The following is a 23756-nucleotide window of genomic DNA, read 5'->3' as shown; positions in this document are numbered from 1 at the left end:
GCCATGACATGGAGGGCCTCTCAAGCCCATACACGAAAAGAGGATGGCCCCGCTGTGCTCTGTTGCCTGGAGTTTGGAATAGTGGATCCTAACAACTGCTGAGTACACGGTCATGAGGGAGCCCAGGACATGGGCAGTACTGAGCCTGTTCATGCCTGTGCATGCCTGTCCTGTGTCAGTATGTGGCAGTGTCATACCTGTCGAGCTAATTTCAAATCTCAAGTTACTGGGGCTGCTGAGATGGCCTGAGATGGCCCAGTGAGTAAAGGTCCCTGCTGCAGTGCCTGATGACCTTTAGATCCCCAGGATCCATATGGTGGGAGGAGATAACTGACTTCCTTAAGTTGTCATCCGGCATGTACCCACACATACACACATACACTCACACCCCCAACACAAAATAAATGCCTGTTTTTTAAGGTATCAAGCTAGGCTTAAAACAGTAGATTTATTCTTGGGGGGATCCAATGTCCTCAGAAGTGACACCATTGCCTCAGTCGAGTGCAGTGACTAGAAGGTAGGGTATGTTCTGTAGACTGTCTAGTAAGACAGTTATTTCATTGTCTACAAACTAGGGCTGAACCAAGAACATATCAGTGCTCTGAAATCGTCCTCTGAAGGTCCTCCTATGCAGACATGAGCATACCAATGGCCCCTCTGGTGGCCTTGTGATCTTGATCCTGGCAGAAGACAGTAGTGTTCCAGTCCTCAGATACGCTTAGAGATGCAAAGGGCCTCCATGGGGCTCACCACTCTGAGCCTCAGCACCTAGGGGAGTGACATTGTTCTGTAAGCAGCAGCCATGGCCCCAGACTCCTGCCATTCCCAGCCCCCGCCCCCCCCCCCCCCCCAAAAAAAGACATTGCTTGAGTGTGCCAACAGGCCAGATAGCCAAGGGGGGCCTAATAGGTGTGTTAGGAGGGATGAACACAGAATTAAAATGAACAGTTCAGGTAGGTCATTCACAGGCTAGACCTTGACATCCTGTCTCTTCCATCTTCACAGCAGAGCTGTGAGGAAGATGGGCATTTGTAATTATTAGTTTGGGGTTTTAGTGGGCCTATCATTGTCTCCATTTCACACATGAAGACATGGGCCCAGCACAGGTATGTGACTTTCCGGAAGCTGCCTAGCTGATGAATAGTGGGGCCAGGGTCTGTCTCCAGAGCCTGTAGCGGAAAAAGTGCAAAGTGATGTGAAGCTCCTCCCAGAAAGGCTGCTCCATAGAAGCCAAGCATGATCTGGCCTCAGACCCGTCGAGAATTATCCTCCTTGCTCTCTCAGCTGAGGCCAAGATGCCAGATCTCAAGTCTCCAGCACTCCCCAGGACCCCTGGTCAGTTGTTTCCAGCCAGTTCACTTCCACCTGCCCCACAGTGGCCCCGAGTTACACCTTTGTGCCTCCAGGCATGTCCCCAAATGGATAAAGATGTGTCAGGGGTTCTGAGGGAAGCTGGCCCTGGCAGGACTGGTCACCAAGTGAGAAAACTGAAGAACACCAGTGCTTGGCAGTGTGAACTTGGGTCCCTGATCTCCCCCCCAGAACCACACTCCCCAGGGCTTCCTGAATCCCGAGGTGGGTGCACTCAGCATATTCCTCAGCTCCCACTCTACCCATCCTGACAGAATGAGCTTTAGATCTTGAGACCATCAGCACACCAAACATTTAGGTAAATAAAATCCAAACATGTAAGTAATACGTACTTTAGATCTGTGTGCAGCCTTTTTTTTTTTTTTTTTTGACACGGTTTTTCTATGTAGACCTGGCTGTCCTGGAACTCTCTGTAGACCAGGCTGGTCTCTGTCTCCCAAGTGCTGTGATTAAAGGTGTGTGCCACCGCCCGGCTTGCTTCCTCTTAAACTAACCTTTACATCCTTGGGTTTTCCCTAGACTATTCATTTCCAACCCCTTTTACCTCACTGCAGTCACAGCTGGACCCAGTTCTGGTTACAGAACCGATGTTGTGTGCACCTAGATTCTGGTTTCTCACCCAGATCTGGAGAAGATGATGGCCTGACCCATCTTGCCCCAGGTCCCGTGAGTACTTCCCATGGAGAAAAAGATGCTGATCCTTCATAGCCCACTCTGATGCTGGCTGAGGGGCAGAAGGCCACAGCAGGCTCCAGAAGGGACCCTTCTAGTGCAGCCTGGCTTCTCAGCAAGCCTGCCAGGGAACAGGGTCCAGAGACAAGAGAGGGACACCTGGCTTTGAAGGACGGCTGAGAAAGTTATTAAATTTTCACCAATGATTAAAAACTTTAAAGGTAAAAAAAAAAAAAAAAAAAAAAACACTTTAAAGGTGTTCAGCAACCTTGGCCAGTAAGGAAATGCAGATTAAAATCACCTTAACATTCCACCTCACACACCAACAGAATGACAGTTATCAAGAACACCACTAGCAAAAGCTGGTGCAGATGTGGGGGAAGGGGACCTTTGTACACTGTTGATGGGAATGTTAACTACTGTAGCCACTCTGGAAATCAATCGGGAGGGTTCTCCTCAAAGACATATTCCCAAAGGACTCTCTGCCCTGTGACAGGGGTAACTGCTCGTGTTCATTGCTGCCCTATTCACAGGGCCTAAGAAATGGAAGTAACAGATGAATAACCAAGGTTTGTACATACACAGTGGGATATTACTCAGCTGCAAAGAAAAATGAAATGTGCAGGGAAATGGATGGAATTGGGGAAAGAAATTATTTTAAGTAAGGTAATCCAAACCCAAATGGACAAATGCCATATGCTCTCACACGGGGATCATAGTGTCGACTCTTCAGTATGATTCATATCACATGGACTGTGCAAGCGAGGAAGCAAGGTGATATGAGGTAAGGATTAACTTAGGAAAGGCATATAGTAGAACATAAATAGAAAGTAGGGAGGTAGTGTGGGTGGAAGGGGTTAGGCAGGGAAGGAGGCCTTGGAGATTAGGGAGATGAGGGTTTGGGATGGGATTAACTTTGTCCAGTATGAAGAAGCCATTTGAAAAGCAAAGAATGCCCATATACACAGCGTTGATAAAATAACCAAGTGCCACCTGCATGGATTCAAGACCCTTTCCAAAGGATGAGACCAGTGCCTGGTAACCCAGCTAACAACCCAGGTATGGGAGGAGGAGGAGGCCCGTGTGGGGAACGTATTTCTCAGGGTTAACTTGACCGATTGTTAGCAATTGCCTTCTGAATACCAGTGCTGAGACCCATAGACAAGGAGACACCAGCCTTAATCATAAGAGGCCTCCTGACAGTGGACAGTAGTGAATAAAGACTCCTGGCTGCACAGGATGCAGAAAATGAGTGACAGATGTGGGCTCAGCCCTAAGTAAGTCTTATACCTCCCCCTCTAACGCTCAGGAAACACTGAAAGAGAGGCAGGGTGAAGGTCCACCAAACCCCATTCCCTAGACTCGTAAAACTGCCGTAATCATTAACTCGCATCAGTTGTCATTACCTGCACGGGGCCCTCATGAGGTCCCACCCTTTACCTCCAAACTCTTGACTGTCAATAGACCCTGGGAGAGATAGGGTGTAGTGTAGTGTGAGTTCTCCAGACATTAGCTAACAGATAGCTTCAAACCCATGGTCACACAAGTGGCCCTGGTTAATCTCGGTGGATCACAACACAGAATGAACAGACAGGAGCACTAGAGAGATTTGGGGGGAGGGGGAGATGAAAGTGATCACTATGCAAAGCATGCACATGTGAAATTATAAAAATAAATTTCTAATTTTGTTGAAAGTTGTGAGATTTTCCTCATGGTTTGCAGAAAGAACGACCAAGTGTCTTTGCAGTGGAACTAGGATCCACAGTAAGCAGAGAACGCCCAGTGTGGTATGAAAACGCTGCCCTACTGCTCGATGAACAAGCCGTTACATGATGACCCATGTTTCAGAACTGAACTTGATTTGCTAATTAGGAGGCAAGCTGTCGGTTTCACACAGGCATAATCGGTCATGAATGGCTTTCACCTCAGATTGAATAAAGAAATCGGCCTTGACAACTTACCCTGGGGGGCTTTCGTGTCTTTATCTGAAAACTTGAAACTGGGGAAGAGCAGGGCCAGCTCTCTGTTGGCATCTTCTCTGTCCCGGCTTCCATGCACAGCATTAAAGGGCATTTCTGTGCCATACTGGGCCCGGAGACTGGCAGCATTGGAACAATGTAAGAGAAACAATTGCTTCACTTGCAAAGAAATGCTTTGCTCTCTGGGAGCGGGACCACCAGCTACCAAATCAGCATGAGGGTGCTTGCTCTTTGTAGAGAATCCGAGAACAGCAGCCATGCCAGCAGCTGCTGGCCAGGGGCGTCTCACACTGCATTTGACCTCTGCCCAGAGGGAGACAATTCCCGCTGTGTAGGACTAGCACCGGGCAGTGCCCCATATAGCTCTTCAAAACTAATTTTGAGAAGAACTGTAACACTGGTTGGTAGTGCTAGGTAGGACCTCTGTGCTGAGCACAGCTCTAAGTGCCTCTGGCTTCTGATCGTGGACATTCCCACTTTACAGCCTAGGAAGTAAAGCCAAGGAGGGACTTGACCCATTAGTGGTGACCTAAGGTCTGAGTCTCGGCTGCTTTACTTAGTGTCAGTTAGATGCCCTTGCCCCTTATGACTGCAAGGTACAGCTCTAGAGCTTTAGCTTTTAGCGAAGTCCTTTCCTGTTGTCTGTCCATGGGTCTGTCACCTCAAAGGCCAGGACCCATGGATTTGGCATTAGCCAAAACTCACTGAGTCCCAGAGCAGGTTAAGGAGGTCTAGGTAAGTGTGCTGAACAGGAAGCTGACTCCAGAGGGCTGTGGGAGTTGAGTCTACAGTACAGGCCATGCTGCAGCCTTTGACCTGGCAGGCTTGACTGGGTCTCAGATCTGTGACCGTGAGCCACACTCAGCAGCAGCCTTTAGAAGAGAGCGGGGAGGGACATCCCGTGGTAGGGGCATTCAGGCAAGACTGGGAAACTCCATCAGGGTCAGAAGATGTCAAAGACTTCCGAGATATATGGAAGGGGACCTGGCCACCAGAGAGCTGATGGCATCACCCACAATTCCAAACCAAACACCAACTGAAGTGTCAGCTTGAGGTGGATGAAGGAACCACAGCTGGTATCACCTTTCAGGATGTTCCCTCCTGGCCACATTGGGGTCACAAGGCCCCAGGAAGGTTCGCCAAGCAGTGACTACATCCTCGGTGCCCTCGGTCCTGGTGAGGATCAGGAGGTGGCTGGGTCCACTGCACATGTGATGTACTAGCTTCTCAAATGCCTCCTAGGCACAGGGGAGAAAAACAATGACCTGGGGCAGGAGTTACTTGTACCTGAAAAAGGCCAGCGAACCCAGACAACCCACAGACTGGAAGGGAGTTATAATCTGCCTTGTATGCTCATGGACACACAGCCATGTCTGCCCGCTGTAATGGTGATGGCCAGCCACACCCCAGGAGCCCAGGAAGGTAAGCCAGGTGGGTAGTGGCATGCTAAAAGTATTGTATGTATGGCTATGTAATATATGGGTGTTGGATCTCCAAGGGTAGAGTGTAGATGCAACTTCCCCTCACCATGAATGTAGCCCTTTCTCCTTCAATAACAGTATCCTGGGTTTCCTTAGGGGAAGATCTCTCCTCCATTTCATTTGTTCCTCATTTCACAACCATGATGCTTAGCAACCATCACACCTCTGGCTTAGGAAGTGGTGCTGTGGCCTAAGAGTGACTGGCCATACTCTCCAAGTAGGCAAATCATAAGCAGAAGCAAGCAGAAAAGGCATGTAGACTAAAACGGCAGTTGGAGATGTCTTGAGTGGTCTGCCTACTGCCTTGGCTCCTGTGGGCCCTAGAACTTTCTCTTCAAGTCCTCTTGTTAAGCATTTTCATTTTTGTTCATGAATTCTGGGAGTTACAGAACATCCTTCTAATAAAAGTCTTTATTCCATTACTTACAGTTAAAATGTTTTCCTTGGAGCCATTGTACATGAGCTGTACAGGCTCTAATCATATTCTGAGTGCAAACCCGTTACCCACCCACTTGCTGTTCATACTCTTGTTCTTCATATTGCTCTCCCCAACTCCTAAACCTGTCAGCATAGTGTTGGAGGAGGAGAAGAGAGAGTGAGATGGACCAATAGGAGCAGATGAGCTGACCTCCCTGGCTCTGTGTTGATAGAACACTTGCATTTCTGCCTCTGTCAGGGTTCTCTCTTCATTTGATAGAATGTCAAATCCTGCTTCCTGGATCTGCAGAATATACATTGTATATATATGTATACATATACATATACATATACATACATACATACATACAAGTGTGTATTCTGCAAATGTGACTTAAGCCGCATTTACAGTGATCTTAACAGAAAGATAAAAAATAAAGATGGGCAACATTAGAAGCAGTGCAGGTCCTCAGCCCCTCAGGACCTGCCCCCAGATCTAACATTGGAACCAAGTTTGAGTTATAACTCATCAGAAGCCTCCTTTCCTCAGAACATCACAGCTGCCACTGCCCCCACCCCTGTGTATCCACTGCGAGGGGACCTGAGAGCACGTAAGGTAACCCTTGTATCTCCTACCTTCATCATGATCTCATCAGCCTTTCCATGGGCCACCGCGTCTGGCTTAATGATGGCTAATGTACAGGTCTTCTCTGATGACGCTGAAAAGAGCCAGGGAGGTGCTGTCAGATGCTTGAGGCTCTGGGAGGCCATTTGCAGTGACATTGTTAGGACAGGCTCCATTGCACTGAGTACCAGGTGTAGGCTTGGCCTCCAGGCTTCCAGCCTCTGGCCTCTAGGCTGTGCCTTGGACTCTAGCAAATGGCACCAATCTGGCACCAGCCCACAGTCAGGAACCCCAGCCTGACTTAGAGGGACAGAGTCTGACCCTTGGAACTCTGGTCTGGGGACACATAGGGGTGGACATTTCCAAAAGGCTGTTTAGAAACAGAAACTTGGAATGACTGGCTGAGCTGCCTGGAGACAGGCGAGCAAGGAACACAGGAATCGAGGTGACTCCCTCATGGCTTCCTCACCCCCTCTTGTGGGTCTCGGCTTTCGCTGCTGTCTGCCTTGCTCCCTTCTCACTCTCCTGACTCCTTTGCTTCTGTGGAATAAATCTTTTATGTGTGTGGATGTTTTGCCTCCATGTATGTCTGTGCCCCCATGTATGTCTGTGCATACAATGCCCATGGAGGCCAGAAGAAGGCATTGGATCTGCTGGGGTGGGAGTTCCAGACAGTTGTGAGCTGCCATGTGGGTGCTGGGAATTGAACCCGGGTCCTCTGGAAGAGCAGCCAGTGCTCTTAACCACCCAGCCCCTCTCCAGCCCCCTTCTGCTCTTTGCCTTTCTTGCCTTGTGGCAGAAATGGTTGCCTCAAGCCCTGGACGAACTTTGTGCTTCTCAACTCCAGCACATGCTACTAATTTGTAGCTCCCTGTCTTCACTTCAAGTGCCCCAGAGAGAGGGTCAGATAGAGTGGCTTGAGATATATATATATATATATATAATTTCATTTTGGTTTTAGCTTTAATTGGCTGTGCTGGGATCAACCTTGATGATCAGATGCCATATGCTCTGAGAAACTGTAGGGAAAGCTTTGTCCAGTCCAGGAGCCCATCTCTATTGGGCTCCTATTTACATGAACTTGGCCTTGGTAAGTTATCTGCATTTTCAACAGAATCAACATTTCCCATTATCTATTTTCTGCTTCTCAACTTTTATATCTGTTGTGCCACAATGAAACAAAACTGTCTGTATCCAAGGAGGGTTTCTCCTGGGAATATCTGTAAAGCCTGTACTAAATAGGCACATGTTATCCGTTGGATAAATGTCTCCCAAGGGCCTGTGACTTTGTCGGGAGGTGGCTGAACCTTTGAAAGCTGGGACCCACTGACGGGTGGCCAGTCACCGGGCCTATGCTCTTGTAGAGAGTTGAGGTGCCCCAGCTCCTCTCCCTCTTGTTTGCCTCCTCACTGGGCGATGCCTGCTTTACCAAATGCCCCTGCCCTGTGATACTTTACCACAGGCCCCAAAGCAGCAGGACCAACTGATTATGGGCTGAAAGCTCCAAAACTCTGAGCCAAAATAGACATCTTGCCTATAGAGGGCTGAAGTGGAGGAGGGTTCATGTGAACAGCTGTTGGCCATGGGTCAGTTGGTCCTGAGAGATGGGTGATGGGTGATGGCCTCTGTTGCCCTCAGCTGATGCAAAGGGAGTCTGTTTATAAGATGATTATTCCCAGGTATTTCATATGGTGACAGAAAAGCTGACTTGCACAGTATATGTCACCCTAAGCAACCACCTGTTGATTTTTCTATGGTTATCATTTCTGATAGACTGTGAACACTTGACATTAAAGTACTCTTACGATTGATTCTGTGATGGATGGGTGGGCTTGTGAGATCACTAAAGCAGAGAGGGAGAAGAGATGAGGCCTGCAGCCTCATCTTCCAGTTTCAGCTCAAAGTGGAAGCCCAGGAAAAGAGGCCAGAGAAATAGAAAGATGTTATCTCAGAAGCCAGCGGGTGGGGACTTGTGCTGTAGCTCAGAGGGACTGACCTAGCATGCCCGAGGGCTTAGGTCCCATCTCCAGATAAACACATACACACCCAGGGGTGGGGGGGGGAGCATTGAGTGGGGGGAGCATTGAGAAGGAACACCCGGGCGTAGGGGGTGGGTGAGTGGGGGGAGCATTGAGAAGGAACACGGGGGGGGGGGGGGGGGGGGTGGATGAGTGGAATGCACACAAACACATGAATATCTCCCTTCTCTGCGGGAGGAGACTGTGGCCTTTGGCAGCCGAAACGTCACTGTGCCTCTCGGGAGTGCCCTGTCAGGAGCAGTGGGTTCAGAGTCAGGCCACAGCACCTCAGCAGGAGTGAAGGTGGGGGTGGCCCCAAGATGTGGACAAAGTTCACAACTCTTAGCTGAGATTTGTGAACTTTGTCCAAGGAGAAGAGGCTGAGGGAGAGAAAGAGTTTCATGTGGTTTTCAGGGTCAAAGAGACTTGACTGCACAGGCTTTAACAGAGGAGGAAAGAGTCCATAATACAGGAAGAATATTTCCTTCGAGAGTCAATTCAGATCATCTTCGCCGTGCTTTCCTGGCTTTCTTAAGCCATGCCTCCTGCCCAATCCCAACAGTCCTTACTATGCACCCGGGAGAAACAGACATGTATCTCATGGGATGATAACTTTAAAGCTTCCTGCCACCAGCTGCATCCAGGCCGGGTTTCCCGGCACCCTGTCCTGGTTCCCTGGTATCTTGGCTGCTGTTATATCTTCCCAGCAGCAGCCTGCCTAACTCTGGTCCTCACACACAGCCAGGCCGCTCTTCTCAAAGGAAGAAGGCCGCAGAAGAGGCACAATGCAGTGCATGTGAAACCTGTGACTGATAGCTAGAGAATTCGGGAGAGAGCGGGTGGGCCTGTGAGCAGAGAGGACCAAAGGCCGTGGAGAGGAGAGGCCTCCTGATGTTCCAGAGAGAGAGGCATAAAGTGAAATTTGAACTCTCCAGATCAGACGGAACTCATTGCTCCGTTATTACTGAAGTTTCTAGAAGGATCATTTCCTGATGTCCAATGATTGCCATCGCGAAGTCATATTTGAATATCATCAGACAGCTGTCGAACGTACCCCTGGTGCCACCAAAGGGCAGAGAGGAGGTCCCATTTGTTTGGAGCCAAGTGCTGAAGACAGAATGCTCATAGCCAGCTTCCCAGAACTGAGATGGCCCAATTGCCTGGTGATGCGCACCAAATCAGAATCCACCTTGCTCATCGGCTCTGCACTCACCTATCTCCTCCTCTTCACCACCGCCCTTTTCTCGGGGAGGACACTTGGCTACGCCAGAAAGAACCTCATCGGTCACCTAGGACAAATCAGTCAGGAAGAGAAAGGATTTAGCCAATGAAAATTATTATGAAGCCTTTCGACATCTGCAGAAACAGCGTCAAAAGGCAGAGGTTCCAAATGCAGAGCATAAGCCTTGGGGAGGGGGCCAAGGTCATCAGGGTTTGGGCAACAAGGGCCTTTCTCACAGTTGGATGGTGGGGGAAATCCTTGCTGGTTTTGAGCCTCCAGAACCTGCCTCTTAACCAAGCACAAGGGGAGCCTAAGGAACGGTAAAGAGTGGACAGCTGGCATTCAAACAAGGGATGAGGCACCCAGGGCAGAGAAATAAAGGGGCAGGCCATTTTCCCAGAGGCAGCTTGTGAAATGTGTGAGTGTGTGGTCTTCCTTCTTAGGGAAAGAAGGCTGGTAGTATCTTTAGAAACAGGGGTGCGACCTGAGTCTATATATTCTAGAAAAGGGACTGTGCTCTTTGGAAGTTAGTATGAAAGGTTGGACAGGGAACATCCACCAGTGTGCTCCCGGAAGAAGCACGGAGTGCCTGGAAACACTCCATGTCCCTATGGGGCATGGATTTTTTAAAGACTGCTGGTTAACCATGAAGATGATGCAGTCTCTATTATTATGGAAATAGTTTCTCAAAGCCACAACTATGCTGATCCTGTCTCCCACAGTAATGACAGCTAGGTTTCTAAATTAAGGAAATGACTTGTGTGTGCTCACAGCTAAAAATCTTCAGGGATTTGAGTATGTGGGTCACCAGGAGAGACTTCACCCTGAGGCTGAGGGAAGATCCTCCTAACCTTTTGCTCTAGTATGGGTGTTCCCCAAGAGCCCATGTATTCAATTCATGGTCCTTAGCTCGACAAGATGGTGGAAGCTAAAGAGGTGGAGCCATAAAGGTCACTAGGGGGGTGTACTTGAAGGAGATTGGGAGAGGAGGTTATTCTTTCCAGCCTCCCTGAGAGGAACAGCCTTCAGCCTAGACACTGGCTCAAAACCAACAGAGCCAACTGACTATGGCCTGAAGCCTAGGCTGTGAGCCAAAAGGAATTTAAGTCAGTTGAGTATTTCTTTATGGGCTGACTAAGTCACTACTCAGTTCTGTAAGTCATGACTGAACTGAAGTCATGACTGAGGTTTAGTTGTGAGTGAAAGGGAAATGGATGAAAGACGTTCCAGGGGCTCTTGAAAGAAAGAGACTTCTGAATGTGCATTCTCCCAAGGCCTGGATGAAGAACAGCCCGCTGTAGGACATGAAGGCTTCCTCATGGGGAGGGGCCCCATGTGAGCACACTTGTGAGTCTGCCAGTTGGATGAGTGACCTCCACTTACCACGTTCCGTTCCCTGCCTTCAGCCAGAACCTTCTTTTCGACCTCCAGCTGGTGTAAGATGGTCTTCCGAAGCAGGGGGGCATTGGCTCCCTTCACCACAGCCACCAGTTCGCCTCCCTGGAATGTGTGACAGACCACATGAAATCCTCTTCACAGCTGGTCATTGATTTCAGGAGACAAGGACGTTTAAGGCTGTGCTCAAGGTCAAGGTTCATCAACCCCAGGCCCACCTCCTCCACCCTCACTGCTGCTGCCCCTTCCTGGATCCCATCCCACCACGAGGCCCTCAGTTTGGCTCTTAGTGCTTAAATGATTTCTCTCTGATCTCTGCCCCTCCCTGATACCCCCCTCTTGTCAAAGCTCCCTTCAGGGCAACTGGCAGGTAGTTAACGGAGGAACAATTCACAGAAAATTGTGTGACTAAATGTGGCTTACATGTGGCTTATTGACAGATTTATTGAGCACTCATTACCAAGCACTCAGACTGAGGCAAAGAACACAGCACTAACCTGAGGAAGGCATAAGAACTGCCTCAGTCAAAGTACAGTGGAGTGGCCACTCCAAACACACCCTTAGGATAAAACAACTGCTTTACTAGAGGACTTCACGTTGGAAGCGTGTCGGCATGGAAATGGAAGAGTGAGTTCCCAGTGCTGGCTACAGCCGTCAGGGAGGCTTTCGCCGTGGTCCCGCTCAGAGTGGACCTGAGTTTTCCGCTTTCATTTTCTCCATGGATATATATCACTGAGAAATGGATCTGAGGGGCAGTTCCTGTGGAATGGCCCTGCTTCCGTTTCTCTCCGTCTTCTAATGGACCACTGTGGGTTGGAGATTGTGGCCTGAATCCCCACAGATGATTGTGATTTATTTCTTAACCACCATGAGCCCAAGCAATCAAATAACTCCAGCAAGGACTGCATCTGTGACAGCTCTGATGGCCAGTGGGGCTGGGTGGGCGGGCGGGTGGCCCTCTCCTTCCCACTGAGTGGTTCTTTTTCCCCACGACCCCAGCCATACAGAAGCTCGGCCTCACTACCAAAGGACAAAGATCAAGGGACATTTTAGCCTAAGTTTCTAACGTGGGGCTGGCGAGATGGCTCAGCAGGTAAAGACGCCTCCCGCAAATGAGGATGACCTGAGTTCAATCCTCAGGACCCACACGGTGGAAGGAGAGAGCCAACTGACATCTGACCTTCATGTGAGTACACACACACACACACACACACACACACACACACACACACACTGTAATACATAATTAAAATAAGTTTCTAATATGTGATACCCAAGGTGCCGAGGCTAAGAGCTGGACTAAGTAACCCAGAGAGAGTGGCTGTCAGGAGTCCTGGGAGAGCAGACCCTGGTTTCCCTGACTACCATGAGTGGGCGGGGCTGAGTCTGCATCAGCCTCTTCACCAGGTGTCCCCTGAGTTTGGGAGGCAGCCACAACCTGAGAAGCTAGGGGTACAGCAGGAGGCTCTAGGGGGCACGGAGAAGCCCATCCGAAGACGTCCCAGCCACTCGTCACCACAGAACTTGTCCAACCGCCTCGTGGTTCCTCGGAGGCTCCCTTGCTTTTTCTTTCACGCCACGCTGTGGTTGTCAAGGCAAATGCACAGCTTCTCTATAACGTATTCATTTCCCCTCGAAGTTCCCCTTGGCAGAGAAGAGACATCGCAAAACTGTGCTCTGAGGGTAAAGCTGCAATCTATTGCGTCCAAGTCTGAGCATATGAATTCCAGGACGTGTGTCCTTTGCCACGCACAGTCACCTAGGAAGGCTGTCCGGCCACCAGTGGCCACCACGGAGCTGTGTCTTTCCTCTCCTGCAGCACGGGAGCCCACAGGCAGGAATGAACACAGCTGGGCATGCCTGTGTCTTAGGGAAGTTCCGCATGGGCTTGTGAATCAGTCTAGAGGGTGTGTCAGGGACAGCATCGCCCCTTAGCATTGTTGAGGCTTCATGGTGGCTGCAGAGAGCTGATGCATCTATCTGAGCACCAGATTTGCAGTCAACAAACTGTCGTGGGAGATTTGTTTGCATTGTCTCTGTGAGACCGCAATGGAGTTAGACCTTGATTCAGAGGGCGGAGTCCATGTTCAGCTGGCCGGAATAAACCACAGAGTTTTCTGGCTGGCCCAGAGGAAGATAAAGAGACACAAAGAGGAATGGGGGTGGGTCGCTTAGAAAGATTCAAGGGTCTTTTTGATCTGGGAAGGTGAAGAGGAGGACAGCTGATCTTTTCTCCATTACTCTGTGGATCTATCAGGTTTATACCCTAATATCTGACTCCAGAGCTTTATTTATTAATAAAACAATAAAAGAAGCCGCTATAACAGACAGTCCTGCTTCTGCAAAGACACTTACCGCATAGAACAGGAAGGTTGGCTCGCACTTCCCCCGGTATTTTTCCAGAACATCAAGACTGTCTGCCTCTGCCTACAGAAAGCCAGCTGTCAGCGGGTGCCCTAGGCTGCAGCCAGTGCAGGGTCACAGCAGCGCCATGCCCTCCTGACCGACTTCCCAGATGAAGCCCAACTCTCTGTCACATACTGGTGACACATGCCAGTGGCACTTCCTTGAAGAGTCAAGTGAGAAGGAGATGAGCTTCTCTGGCTCCCCACCCAGCTACTCCACTGGTCCGGGGAACCCCACCATCTGACATCCTCCTGTGGTTGTGACAGGCCTGAAGGTCCTCAGGCCTGCCCTCACGGTCTATGGTCCTTAGAGTCCGAGCTCCTGAGAAATTAATGTAAGCCAGCCCTGTGGGCTCCTGTTGTCTTTAGTGTCCGTGGCCCTCGCAATGCCTCAGTGTACAGTGTGTCAGCGGGGTCTCTTTCACACCTCTATGGAGTCCCCTATGGGAGTCCTGAAACATTGGGCTCTGGGCTCTGAAAGTGACATTTCAGCCACCAGTGCTCACTAGCCAAGATGGAGATGCAGATGCACCTGAGTGACATGTGTTCTTCCCCGGCACACAGCTTGGTGGTGAGGCTGGCGCCTTTATGTCTAGAGAAACCACAGAACACCGTGACAGCCGGTGCCTTTCTATTTGAAAAGGGCAGCTTGTGCTTCCTGCCCCTGGCTTCTTCCATGTTTAATTTGTTTACACCGCTGTGTGACTTTTTGCTAAAGAAGGAAGGAATCTTACCAAAGCAAAATGGAGAAGGTCCAAACCAACCTCCATCCTCATCTTCTGGAAGAGGCTAACCACAGGTTTGCAGGGGCCACACCAGCCCTGGTAGACGTCCACAACTGCAGGAGCCAAGGAGCGACAATGTTCAGCAGATAGCCATGTCCTTGCAGACAGTCTGCTCCACACCTCCACCCCCTGCAATGGACACGCTTGCAGCATAGGTGTCAACCTAGCAGGTCAGGACTGAGCATAAAACACAACCATCCCTCATGTCCAACGTGGCATTCTGGATCTGAAATAATATCTGAAGTAGCTTGGTGTGGTGGCTCGCGACTGTAATCTTAACACTGGGGAGGTGGAGGCAGGAAGATCAGATGTTCAAGACCATCCTCAACTATAAGTGAGTTTGTTTTACATGAGATCCTATCTAAAAAAAGAAGTCGGGGGAGGAAGAGATGAGGTGAGTGTAGATAGAAGAAGAAACATGTTTTAAGGTGATACTTTTACCTTGGGGGGATCAGGCATGGACCAGAGTGCTACTCAGTGAATATCTGAAGGGAACACAAACTACTCCAAAAGTAGGAGGTCACTACAGGTGACCAGGCAGCATCCAGTTGATGCTTCCGTCTCACTGACACTTTCCACCAGCTTCTCATCCTCTCTCTCCTCCTTGGCTCTGGGAAGAGTGATGAGGAAAAAGACTGATCGGGTGGTCCCATGAGTGGAGGGGGTGGGGGGTGGGAACACTGGAAAGGAAGAGCATTGCAATTTCACTCTGACGGACAGGAAGCCAAACAGAGCCTACTTGGAAGGCACCTAATTCGGTGTAAATCTGCAGGCAGATGAGAAAAGGCAGCAGCAGATGAGGCCTCCAGTGTGGATGGCTTTAGAAATAGGTTTCTCCTGGCAGTGGAAAGATGAATTCTCTCTCACCCACCATTAACTACTCCCTCCACCCACGTGGGGTGTGTGTGTGTGTGTGTGTGTGTGTGTGTGTGTGTGTGTGTGTGTGTGTGTACTCGTTCCTCTAACCTTCCCGGTGAGAGAAGGTCTTAGAGGAGCCTTCCACCATCGAACTATTCAGAGTGGGCCTGGCATAGTCCGTGCTCAGGAAACAGTAGCCATGGCCACATGAATGATTAGCAGGGCAGCCAGCACATGGCAGAATCTGTAAAAGATTATCGACAGTTGGCTAAAAAAAAAAAAAAAAAAAAAAACTTTGTTTCACCCTGAAGCTGTATTTAGCTGCCTAGACCAGACACATGGGTACAACAGTTAAGCCTTGGCACCATCAAAAAGGTTTCACAATCTCCCCAACTGGAGAGTGTGCCAACACTCACTCCCACACACACCAGATCAATGGGACTAGCATTATTTAATACCCATTTGGCCCCAGGCTTGGACGAATCGGCTACAGATGCCAGGTGAAAAAGCTAATAGTGTTGTGTTAGAGTCTGGAGAGACAGACAGGGTCTGTCAAACTGGAGAGCTTGTCAGAGCCCTAGGGGTTCCCAGGAGGAGGAAAGTGGAGACCAGGAAAGATTTCCCACAGGCAGGCTACTTTTGAGCTAGGCCTTGGAATAAGAACTGTGACTGTTCTCAGCACAGAAGAACACGGAGGAAATGAAGACATGGGAAAACCCATGGCATGCTCAGGAAAGATGTCTCAGTTCAGGACCCACCTCGGGGAAACAGGAGCGGAGGGGCTGGAAGGATGTGGAGTTTTCAAGAGAGGGCACATTCTTGAACGCTGAATGGTCGTGTGGATAGACAGACAGAAGCGTGGAGTGCTGAGAATAACAGAATGCAGAGAGACCCAGAGAAGAGGAAGGAATAATGGGCAGAACAGCGTGGGCACTTCAAAGACTCCAGCCTCCTGGTACGCACACCATAGTGTCAGCCCCAACACCTGAGGATGGCCTGGATCTCAGGACAGCTTTCTAATGAACACAATAAAGTATGGGTACGACGTTGAAGATTAACTGGACAGAAGGCCGACTTTGCACCTGTGTCCCCTCAAGGCCCCAGCTCTGGAGGAAGCAAGTTACCATGACGTGAGTAGCCTCAGGTAGAAACCGCTGGCAAGAAATTGTCTCTGGCCCCAACAACCAGGGAGGACATGAACCCTGCTGACAACGACTGAGTGAGCCTGGTCCACCAGCAGCCCTATAGAGCTTGGAAGCAAGTCTGCTCCCAAGTGAAAAGCCATCTGTAACACACAAACTGAGTCCTGGTGAAGCCTCTGGGGCCAGAGGCCCCCAGCTGGGTTGTACTTAGTCCTGGCCTGCAGATACAGGAAGGTAGTAAGTGTGTAAGCCCCTGTTGGGGGGTAAACCAGCAGTGGGTGACCGATACAAAGAAGAGAGGTGTGGACAATGGTTGTGCGGGCCCTGGTTGTTCCCAATTCTCTGCGATGTCTCATTCTTCCTCCATCCTGGGAGTTCCAGGAAACCCCAGTTTTCCTCCCCAAACATTCTCCTTTTGTGCCTCGGGTCATGAAGATTTCCCGTGACTGGCCACCAAACGGGGCACAGCAATCAGCTCTAAACCCAAAGGACCGTGCGGCCTGACAGTACTGACTGAATTAACTGATGTCCAACTGCATGAGAAACAACAGCACCCCCTGTCCTCAGGGGATATGTCCCAAGACACTGTGGAGAGCAGAAGCTGGATAGGACCAAAGCGGATACAAGCACATCAGGACAGAGACAGTTTGATAACTAGCTCCTGAGAGAATAATGAGCAGGTGGTAGATACAATGTGGAATCACTGGACAAAAGAATGACTGGTGTCCCCCAGTGGGTGGGCATGAAATTTCAGCACTTCTGAGAATGGTGTGTAATTTTAAAATTATGAACTTACATTTCTGGAATTTTCCATGGGACTATGGTAGGATGTAGGGAACTGAACCAGAGGAGAGTGACACCATAGATAAGGCAGGGCTACTGTGCACACAGACACAGAGAAATTGCCTGGTTCTTTTTCTGTGTGCTTGTACGTTTTGAAACAGAGTCACAGGCAGCCCAAGCTAGCCTCAGACTTGCCACGAACCTTGAACTCTGAGCATTCTGCGTCCGGCTCCCAAATGCTGGGATTACAGATGTGTGCCACCATACCTGGCTTGTGCAGTTCTAGGGACTGAGACACAGGCTTAAAAGAAAGTACAGCTTGTTGTAACCCCTTCTTCACATGCATTACAGAATGATTTTGAAGAGAACGGATCAGGGGACATGGTTTCATTTTGAATCACCCGTCAGTCCTTTGGAGCTGAGCATTTCCTCCCAAAGCTCCTGGGTGTTGATGTTGACCTGCAGTCAGAAGGATCAAAAGCAGCGTCAGTGAGGGCAGGGATGGGATGCCGCTTCCTTTTCTCCACTGCTCTCTCGGAGAATATTATTTTTACTAGGCAAAGATGTGTTACATTTGTTTATCCTGCAGAATATTACTAACTGTGTAAAGGTGCGTTGCATTTGTTTATGCTGCATTTGTTTAACAAAGTAAGGATGTGTGTTTAATTATGGAAAGATGTGTTGTGTCTGTGTCACCTTGGCTGCCTAAGGTACCTGATTGGTCTAGTAAAGAGCTGAACAGCCAATAGCTAGGCAGAGGAAGGATAGGCAGGGCTGGCAGACAGAGAATAAATAGGAGGAGAAATCTAGGCTGGGTAAAAAAAAAAAAAAAGAAAAGATGAACGAGAGAAGGAGGAGGAGAGAATGAAAAGCTGGGCTGACAGGGTGCTGGGGAGCTGGCTCATTAAAATGCTTACTGCACAAATATGAAGACCTAAGTCTGGGTCCTTAGCACCTATGTAAAAAGTGGGGGAATGGTGATGTGCATCTGGGGAAGTTCCTGGGAGCTCATTGGCCAGTCCTTCTAGCTGAAATGGGGAGGTCCAGATTCAGGAAAAGATCCTATTTCACAAGGTAGAGAAGCAACTGAGGAAGATATCCTGACATCAACCTCTGGCAGACACAGGCACTGGGTTAGGTACACACACCACACACACAGACAAACACACACACACACACACACACACACACACACACACACACACACACCACACATACACACAGAGACATACACACCCACCACACACACAGACACACACACACACCACACACACAGACACACGCACACCAGAATCACACTCCAAGGTTTCTGTAAAGGTTCTTTTGTATAATTATATGGGATCTCTCATCAGCTGTTTTATTTCTATGACTTGACACTTGGTCTCAAGCCAGCGGTGGCATTGGAGGAGGTTCTGGAGCCTTTACAGTCCAGAGCAAAGCTGGCACGTTATATAAGGCAGTCTGGCTCGGCATTGAAGATTCTAGAGCTCAGCACCCACATCCAGGCCTGTCTCAGTTTCCTGTCTGCCCAGATGTAACAAGCCACACTGCAAGCTTTCATTGCTGAGGATGGAGCCACGCGCTGCCGTTCCTCTCTGCCGTGATGGACCAGCTCCTGTACAGTGAGCCCAAAGAACGTCTCTCTTGAGCTGCTTCAGTCTGGGATTTTATCACAGCAAAGAGAAACGACAGGGCGTTACTTTGACACTAGACACATGAAAAGATCATGAGAATTACAACTTGTTCTTTAAGTTTTTTTTTTTTTTAAGATTTATTTTTTTATGTGTGTGGGTGTTTTGCTTGCATGTATGTCTGTGCACCACTTGCATGCCTGGTGCCTGAGGAGGCCAGACACTGAGGATCCTCTGGAACTAGAGTTACAGAGGCTGTGAGCTATTATTTGGGTGCTGCTGAGAATCGATCCCAGGTCCTCTGGAAGAGCAACCAGTGCTCTTAACCACCAAGACATCTCTCCAGCCCTATACAACTTGCTCTTGATAAAAATATGTAAAAGTCGGGGGCTGGAGAGATGGCTCAGAGGTTAAGAGCACTGACTGCTCTTCCAGAGGTCCTGAGTTCAATTCCCAGCAACCACATGGTGGCTCACAACCATCTTCTGGCCTGCAGTCATACGTGCTGTATACATAATAAATAAATAAAATCTTAAAAAAAAAAGAACCAGAACAGAACATGGAAATTAATACCACGGAAAAGTAAATATTAAAAAAAAAAAAAATGTAGCCGGGCTGTGGTGGCGCACGCCTTTAATCCCAGCACTCGGGAGGCAGAGGCAGGCGGATCCCTGTGAGTTCGAGGCCAGCCTGGGCTACCAAGTGAGTCCCAGGAAAGGCGCAAAGCTACACAGAGAAACCCTGTCTCGAAAAACCAAAAAAAAAAAAAAAAAAAAAAAAAGTAAAAGTCTATGTTAGGATGTATTATCCATCAGTTACAGCAGGAAACCATATAATGTGTGCAGATCCTCTATTATAGGTCTCCATTTCCAAGGAAGCGCTCTCTCTCTCTCTCTCTCTCTCTCTCTCTCTCCCTCTCTCTCTCTCTGTCTCTGTCTCTCTCTCTCTCTCTCTCTCTCTGTGTGTGTGTGTGTGTGTGTGTGTGTGTGTGTGTGTGTGTGTGTAGACCCAAAAGAGAAAAGATCTTTTGAAGCCTTAAGTGAGAGTTTGACTGATATCATCTTGGCCCCATAGCTACTGCCCTGAAGCAAGTGACAGGAAGGACAGAAGAGCCCTGTCACCACCCAAAGGTTTAACTGATGTCATTGGCATCTCTCTTCCTCTTGGTCCCCTTCCTGGAGTGAGCCACACCAGCCCTGGGACCAGATGAGCTGTCTTACTCCGGGTTGTAGGGTATATCATCATGGAAAATACTTAAACTTCCCCAAGGCCTGCATTTGGAGAGAGTGAACAGATTGCTTGGCATCTTTTGACCAGATTATTCCTTGATATCATGTGATTTCTGTATCAGCCACAGAAGGAACCCTGAAGACAGAAGACAGGGTTTCTGGGTTGGTTGGAGTTCTTGGGCAATGAATTCAAAGAGCGACCTCATTGTGGGTGGAGAAAGATCACACACACACACACACACACACACACACACACACACACACACACCCTCAGCAGCTGGAAGCACTTTGAGTACTGGGTCATGCTCAACTCTGAGGAATAGTATAAAACACCACTAACAAATAATATTACCCCCAAGGGGATACAGGGCATTAAAGGGTGAAGTAAGAAGCACACAGGCTGTGTGAGACACACCGAGCATGCAGGCTGGCCTGGAGCCATCCGGAGTCCCATCTCTATAACTTTGCAGTTTATGTATTACCTGCCCTGCTTCTGCACAGGGCTCAGAGAGGTTGAGGAAATGGTTCGCACAGCAATAATGGGGGAACCAGGCACTCAGAGTCTACCATAGAAGACCCTCACTCTGGAGCTGTAGGATGTCAAGGCTTCATGACCCTTTGGGATATTTCTACAGCCTCACTTCACAGGTGCTACATAGAGGGACTCTGTCTCAAAAACAATGAGGTTAGGGGAGGAGGAGGAGAGGAAGAGGAGGAAAGAGCTGGCCTGTCCTATGTGCAAATGAAGAACAGCAGTCTACAAAGCAAATGCTTATCACACAACACATCTCAAGCCATGCTGTTTGAACAAAACAGTGCCGGGAGACTGGTCACCACAAAGTACACAGATGCATGCCCAAATCCAAAGACTATATATCCTGTGCATTTCTGCAATTATTATTCAACAGGAAATAAGCTGGGGGAATTAGGCTGCTGCATCTTCTCTGGGATTTGTGGTTTTATGCTAATGCCCATTAAGAGCTTCTGCCTTGGGGCTGGAGAGATGGCTCAGAGGTTAAGAGCACTAGCTTCTCTTCCAGAGGTCCTGAGATCAATTCCCAGCAACCACACCGTGGCTTACAACCATCTGTAATGAGATCTGGCACCTTCTTCTGGTGTGCAGGCAGAACACTGTATACATAATAAATAAACAAAGGGCTTCTGCCTTAGTCGGGTATATTTATATATAAGGTTGCTGTTTCTAGGTGCCCCAGGTATTTATTTCTACTTTAACACAGAAGGGTAGGGCGCTCGGGCTCCAGAACACTGTCGCATACTGCTAGCAAGTAGAAAGTCATCTTTATACTGCACCCCACACCCACACCACCCTCTCCAACCAAGTGCTTGGAGCTAGCGCCCCTAAAGGCTTACCTGCAGGGCAATCTCCTTCTTCCTGCTGCCCATGGCTCTGCAAAGAAACCAAACTGTTCAAACCAGCAAGCCTAGAGCCTCTTTTAAAGAGACGGTAAATCAATGTACGATGCAAAATGCACAGAGACACAGGCTGGCGCACTCTAGCTCTCTCTTTCTCCCTCCCTCCTCCCGGGGCCCCAAGGGATCACCAGGCTGTTTTCGGAAGTGGGGCTGGTGTCTGTAAAGCCCCTTCACTCAGGAGCCCAGGGGCACCAGCAGGCAGCTCTGGCAGTTTGCCACATTATAGTGTCCACTGAAGAACTCGAGCCGATAAAGAGGGTCCCGTTGTCCCTACAAGTCTCCATGAACTACTCAGACTCAGCTCTTGCGAACGGTATAGATACCAGATACCAGGGCCTGGACGAGGCCAGAAAATCTCCAACTTGACTCCGCAGCGTCTTTGCAATGGTCGTCCTAGCAACCCAGCACCCAGCCCACCGCTGCCATGGAGAGCTCTCATTGGCTGGAGGGAATGTCAGGTTCTAGAGCCACTAAGGTAAAGATCCCACCCTTCCGTGTTCGGTGCAGCTTGATTCCCGCCCCCTTCCCGCCCGCCTGCCAAAGCTGGTTGGTGTACAGCTTTTCATCCCATCTATCCATGACATCCTTGAAGAAGGAGTGCCACGCGGGAGATGGCTTTCCAGGAATATGAGATTTGTCTTTAAGCCTGCAAATAATTGTGAATTCAAAATCAATTATGGAAGTCAAGTTCACATATCCCTAACAGGTTCAAATAGTGGGTATTAATCCAAGCATATCAAAAGTCTGATTTATACCATTGAAAGACAGAGATGGCTGCGTGTGGCTGAAGAGGTGACTCAGGTTAAGAGTACATAGTCGTCTTCTAGAAGATCCGAATTCGATTCCCAGCACCCACCTGGTGGCTCACAACGGCCTATAGCTCTAGTTCTAGGGGATCCCAAGCCTCTTCGGACTTTCTCGTTCTCCCGGCACAAGTGGCACACTTGCATTGTATCCAGGGAAAACATACACATAAAATGAAACAAATAAATCTAAAAATAAGAAATTAAGTTACGGTGTGAACTACCAGTCTGCCCCCAAATGCATCACCTTGGGCTACCCCATTTTGTATGCTGCTACTTAAAAGACTTTCGGGGGCTTGGGGGAGTTTTATTTATTTACTTACTTACTTACTTACTTATTTATTTATTTATTTATTTATTATTCACTTACTTACTTACTTACTTATTTATTTATTTATCAAGACAGGGTTTCTCTGTGTAGCTGTGTAGCTTTGCGCCTTTCCTGGAACTCACTCTGTAGCCCAGGCTGGCCTCGAACTCACAGAGATCCGCCTGGCTCTGCCTCTGCCTCCCGAGTGCTGGGATTAAAGGCATGTGCCACCACTGCCCTGTGGGAGTCTTATTTTTTGTATGTTTTGCTGCAAATGTGTCTGTGCCTGGTGCCCAAGGAGGTCAGAAGAAGGTGCCAGATCTCTGGAACTGGAGTTACAGACAGTTTTGATCCATCATGTGGGTCCTCTGGAAAAGCAGCCAATGCTTTTAACCACCAAACTATTTCTCCACCCTCTGGAAGTTGATTTTTTTATATTTGATAATATTAGTCAGTGAGATTGTTTTGTTCAAAAACAAATTTCTGGAAAACATACTTCTTAATTAGACTCATGCTAAAAATGTGCTTATTATTTTGCTTTGTTTTAATGCAAAAATATCTAACTGTGGCTAAGGAAATGCTTTGGTCTGCAAGATTAATTTTCTCCTGCAAGTCATGCTCTTTGCCACAAGGTGGTGGCTTGCTCAAAGAAACCCCTTCTGAGACTCAAATCAGCAGGCACATCTTCATCAAACAGCCCCCGAGCTGATGGAACTGTGTGGAACGAAGAACGAATCATCTACTCAATTGGGCCGTGTGCCATTTTCCAGTTTTTCATCTTAAACGATAAGGAAATAGAATCACAAAGGCAGAACTGAAAACTTCTCAGTCAGATGGATTCAGCTAGATGTCACATCTTCTACGTGTTCCCCCCCCCAGCACCTCCCCCCCCCCCAACATACACACCAAGCCTGGAAAAGGTAAGCCTGGACCAAGTGTATCCTTCTTCAGCCTCAGTTTCTCATTTTTAATGAGGAATATAATTCTGGCCATCCAGGAATGTTGTAGAAAAGATTCACGGTGTGGAATGGTGCTGGCCAGTAGCTCCAGGCAAAGACCACAGTGGCCATCCCACCCATATCCCTTGCATCCTGGTGGAGCTATTTGATTAGTTTTCCTCAGTCCAGTTGGAAGAGGTGAGTGCCACTCTTTTCTTTCATTATTTAGCTCAGGTTGGCCTTAACTTGTGATTCTCC

The 23756-nt window shown here is 48.8% G+C and overlaps 1 protein-coding gene across 8 annotated transcripts; it reads right to left on the bottom strand.

The window, feature by feature from the left end:
* Positions 1-581: 581 nt before the first annotated feature.
* Nme9 (NME/NM23 family member 9) lies at positions 582-22220 on the bottom strand. Of its 8 annotated transcripts, none has more exons than XM_042281484.2 (12): positions 22203-22220; positions 21385-21421; positions 17555-17612; positions 14320-14423; positions 13536-13607; positions 11169-11285; positions 9777-9852; positions 6557-6639; positions 6132-6224; positions 5106-5260; positions 4005-4141; positions 582-768 (listed from the first exon to the last, which is right to left on the bottom strand). In XM_042281484.2, exons 2-12 carry the CDS (start codon positions 21415-21417, stop codon positions 719-721), a joined length of 978 nt encoding a protein of 325 aa, XP_042137418.1. In that variant the 5' UTR covers positions 21418-21421; positions 22203-22220; the 3' UTR covers positions 582-718. The 8 variants fall into 8 exon arrangements, with proteins under 8 accessions (XP_042137418.1, XP_015849542.1, XP_042137416.1 ...); XM_015994056.3 differs by lacking the exon at positions 22203-22220 and adding an exon at positions 21771-21859; XM_042281482.2 differs by lacking the exon at positions 22203-22220 and adding an exon at positions 21778-21848.
* Positions 22221-23756: the final 1536 nt, after the last annotated feature.

Source organism: Peromyscus maniculatus, chromosome 7 (assembly GCF_049852395.1).
Source record: "Peromyscus maniculatus bairdii isolate BWxNUB_F1_BW_parent chromosome 7, HU_Pman_BW_mat_3.1, whole genome shotgun sequence".
Lineage (NCBI taxonomy): Eukaryota > Metazoa > Chordata > Mammalia > Rodentia > Cricetidae > Peromyscus > Peromyscus maniculatus.
The sequence above is the reverse complement of the archived record's forward strand: the minus strand, read 5'-3'. Positions and strand labels throughout refer to the sequence as shown.

Excerpts from the sequence above, each read along its gene's own strand:
- Nme9 (XM_042281484.2), bottom strand. The coding sequence starts at position 21,417 with ATGGGCAGCAGGAAGAAGGAGATTGCCCTGCAG. Across the intron at positions 6,640-9,776 it reads TGGTGAAGAGGAGGAGATAG|CGTCATCAGAGAAGACCTGT; the intron begins GTGAGTGCAGAG and ends GGCTCTTTTCAG. Across the intron at positions 4,142-5,105 it reads AGGAGGGAACATCCTGAAAG|TCTCCGGGCCCAGTATGGCA; the intron begins GTGATACCAGCT and ends CAATGCTGCCAG.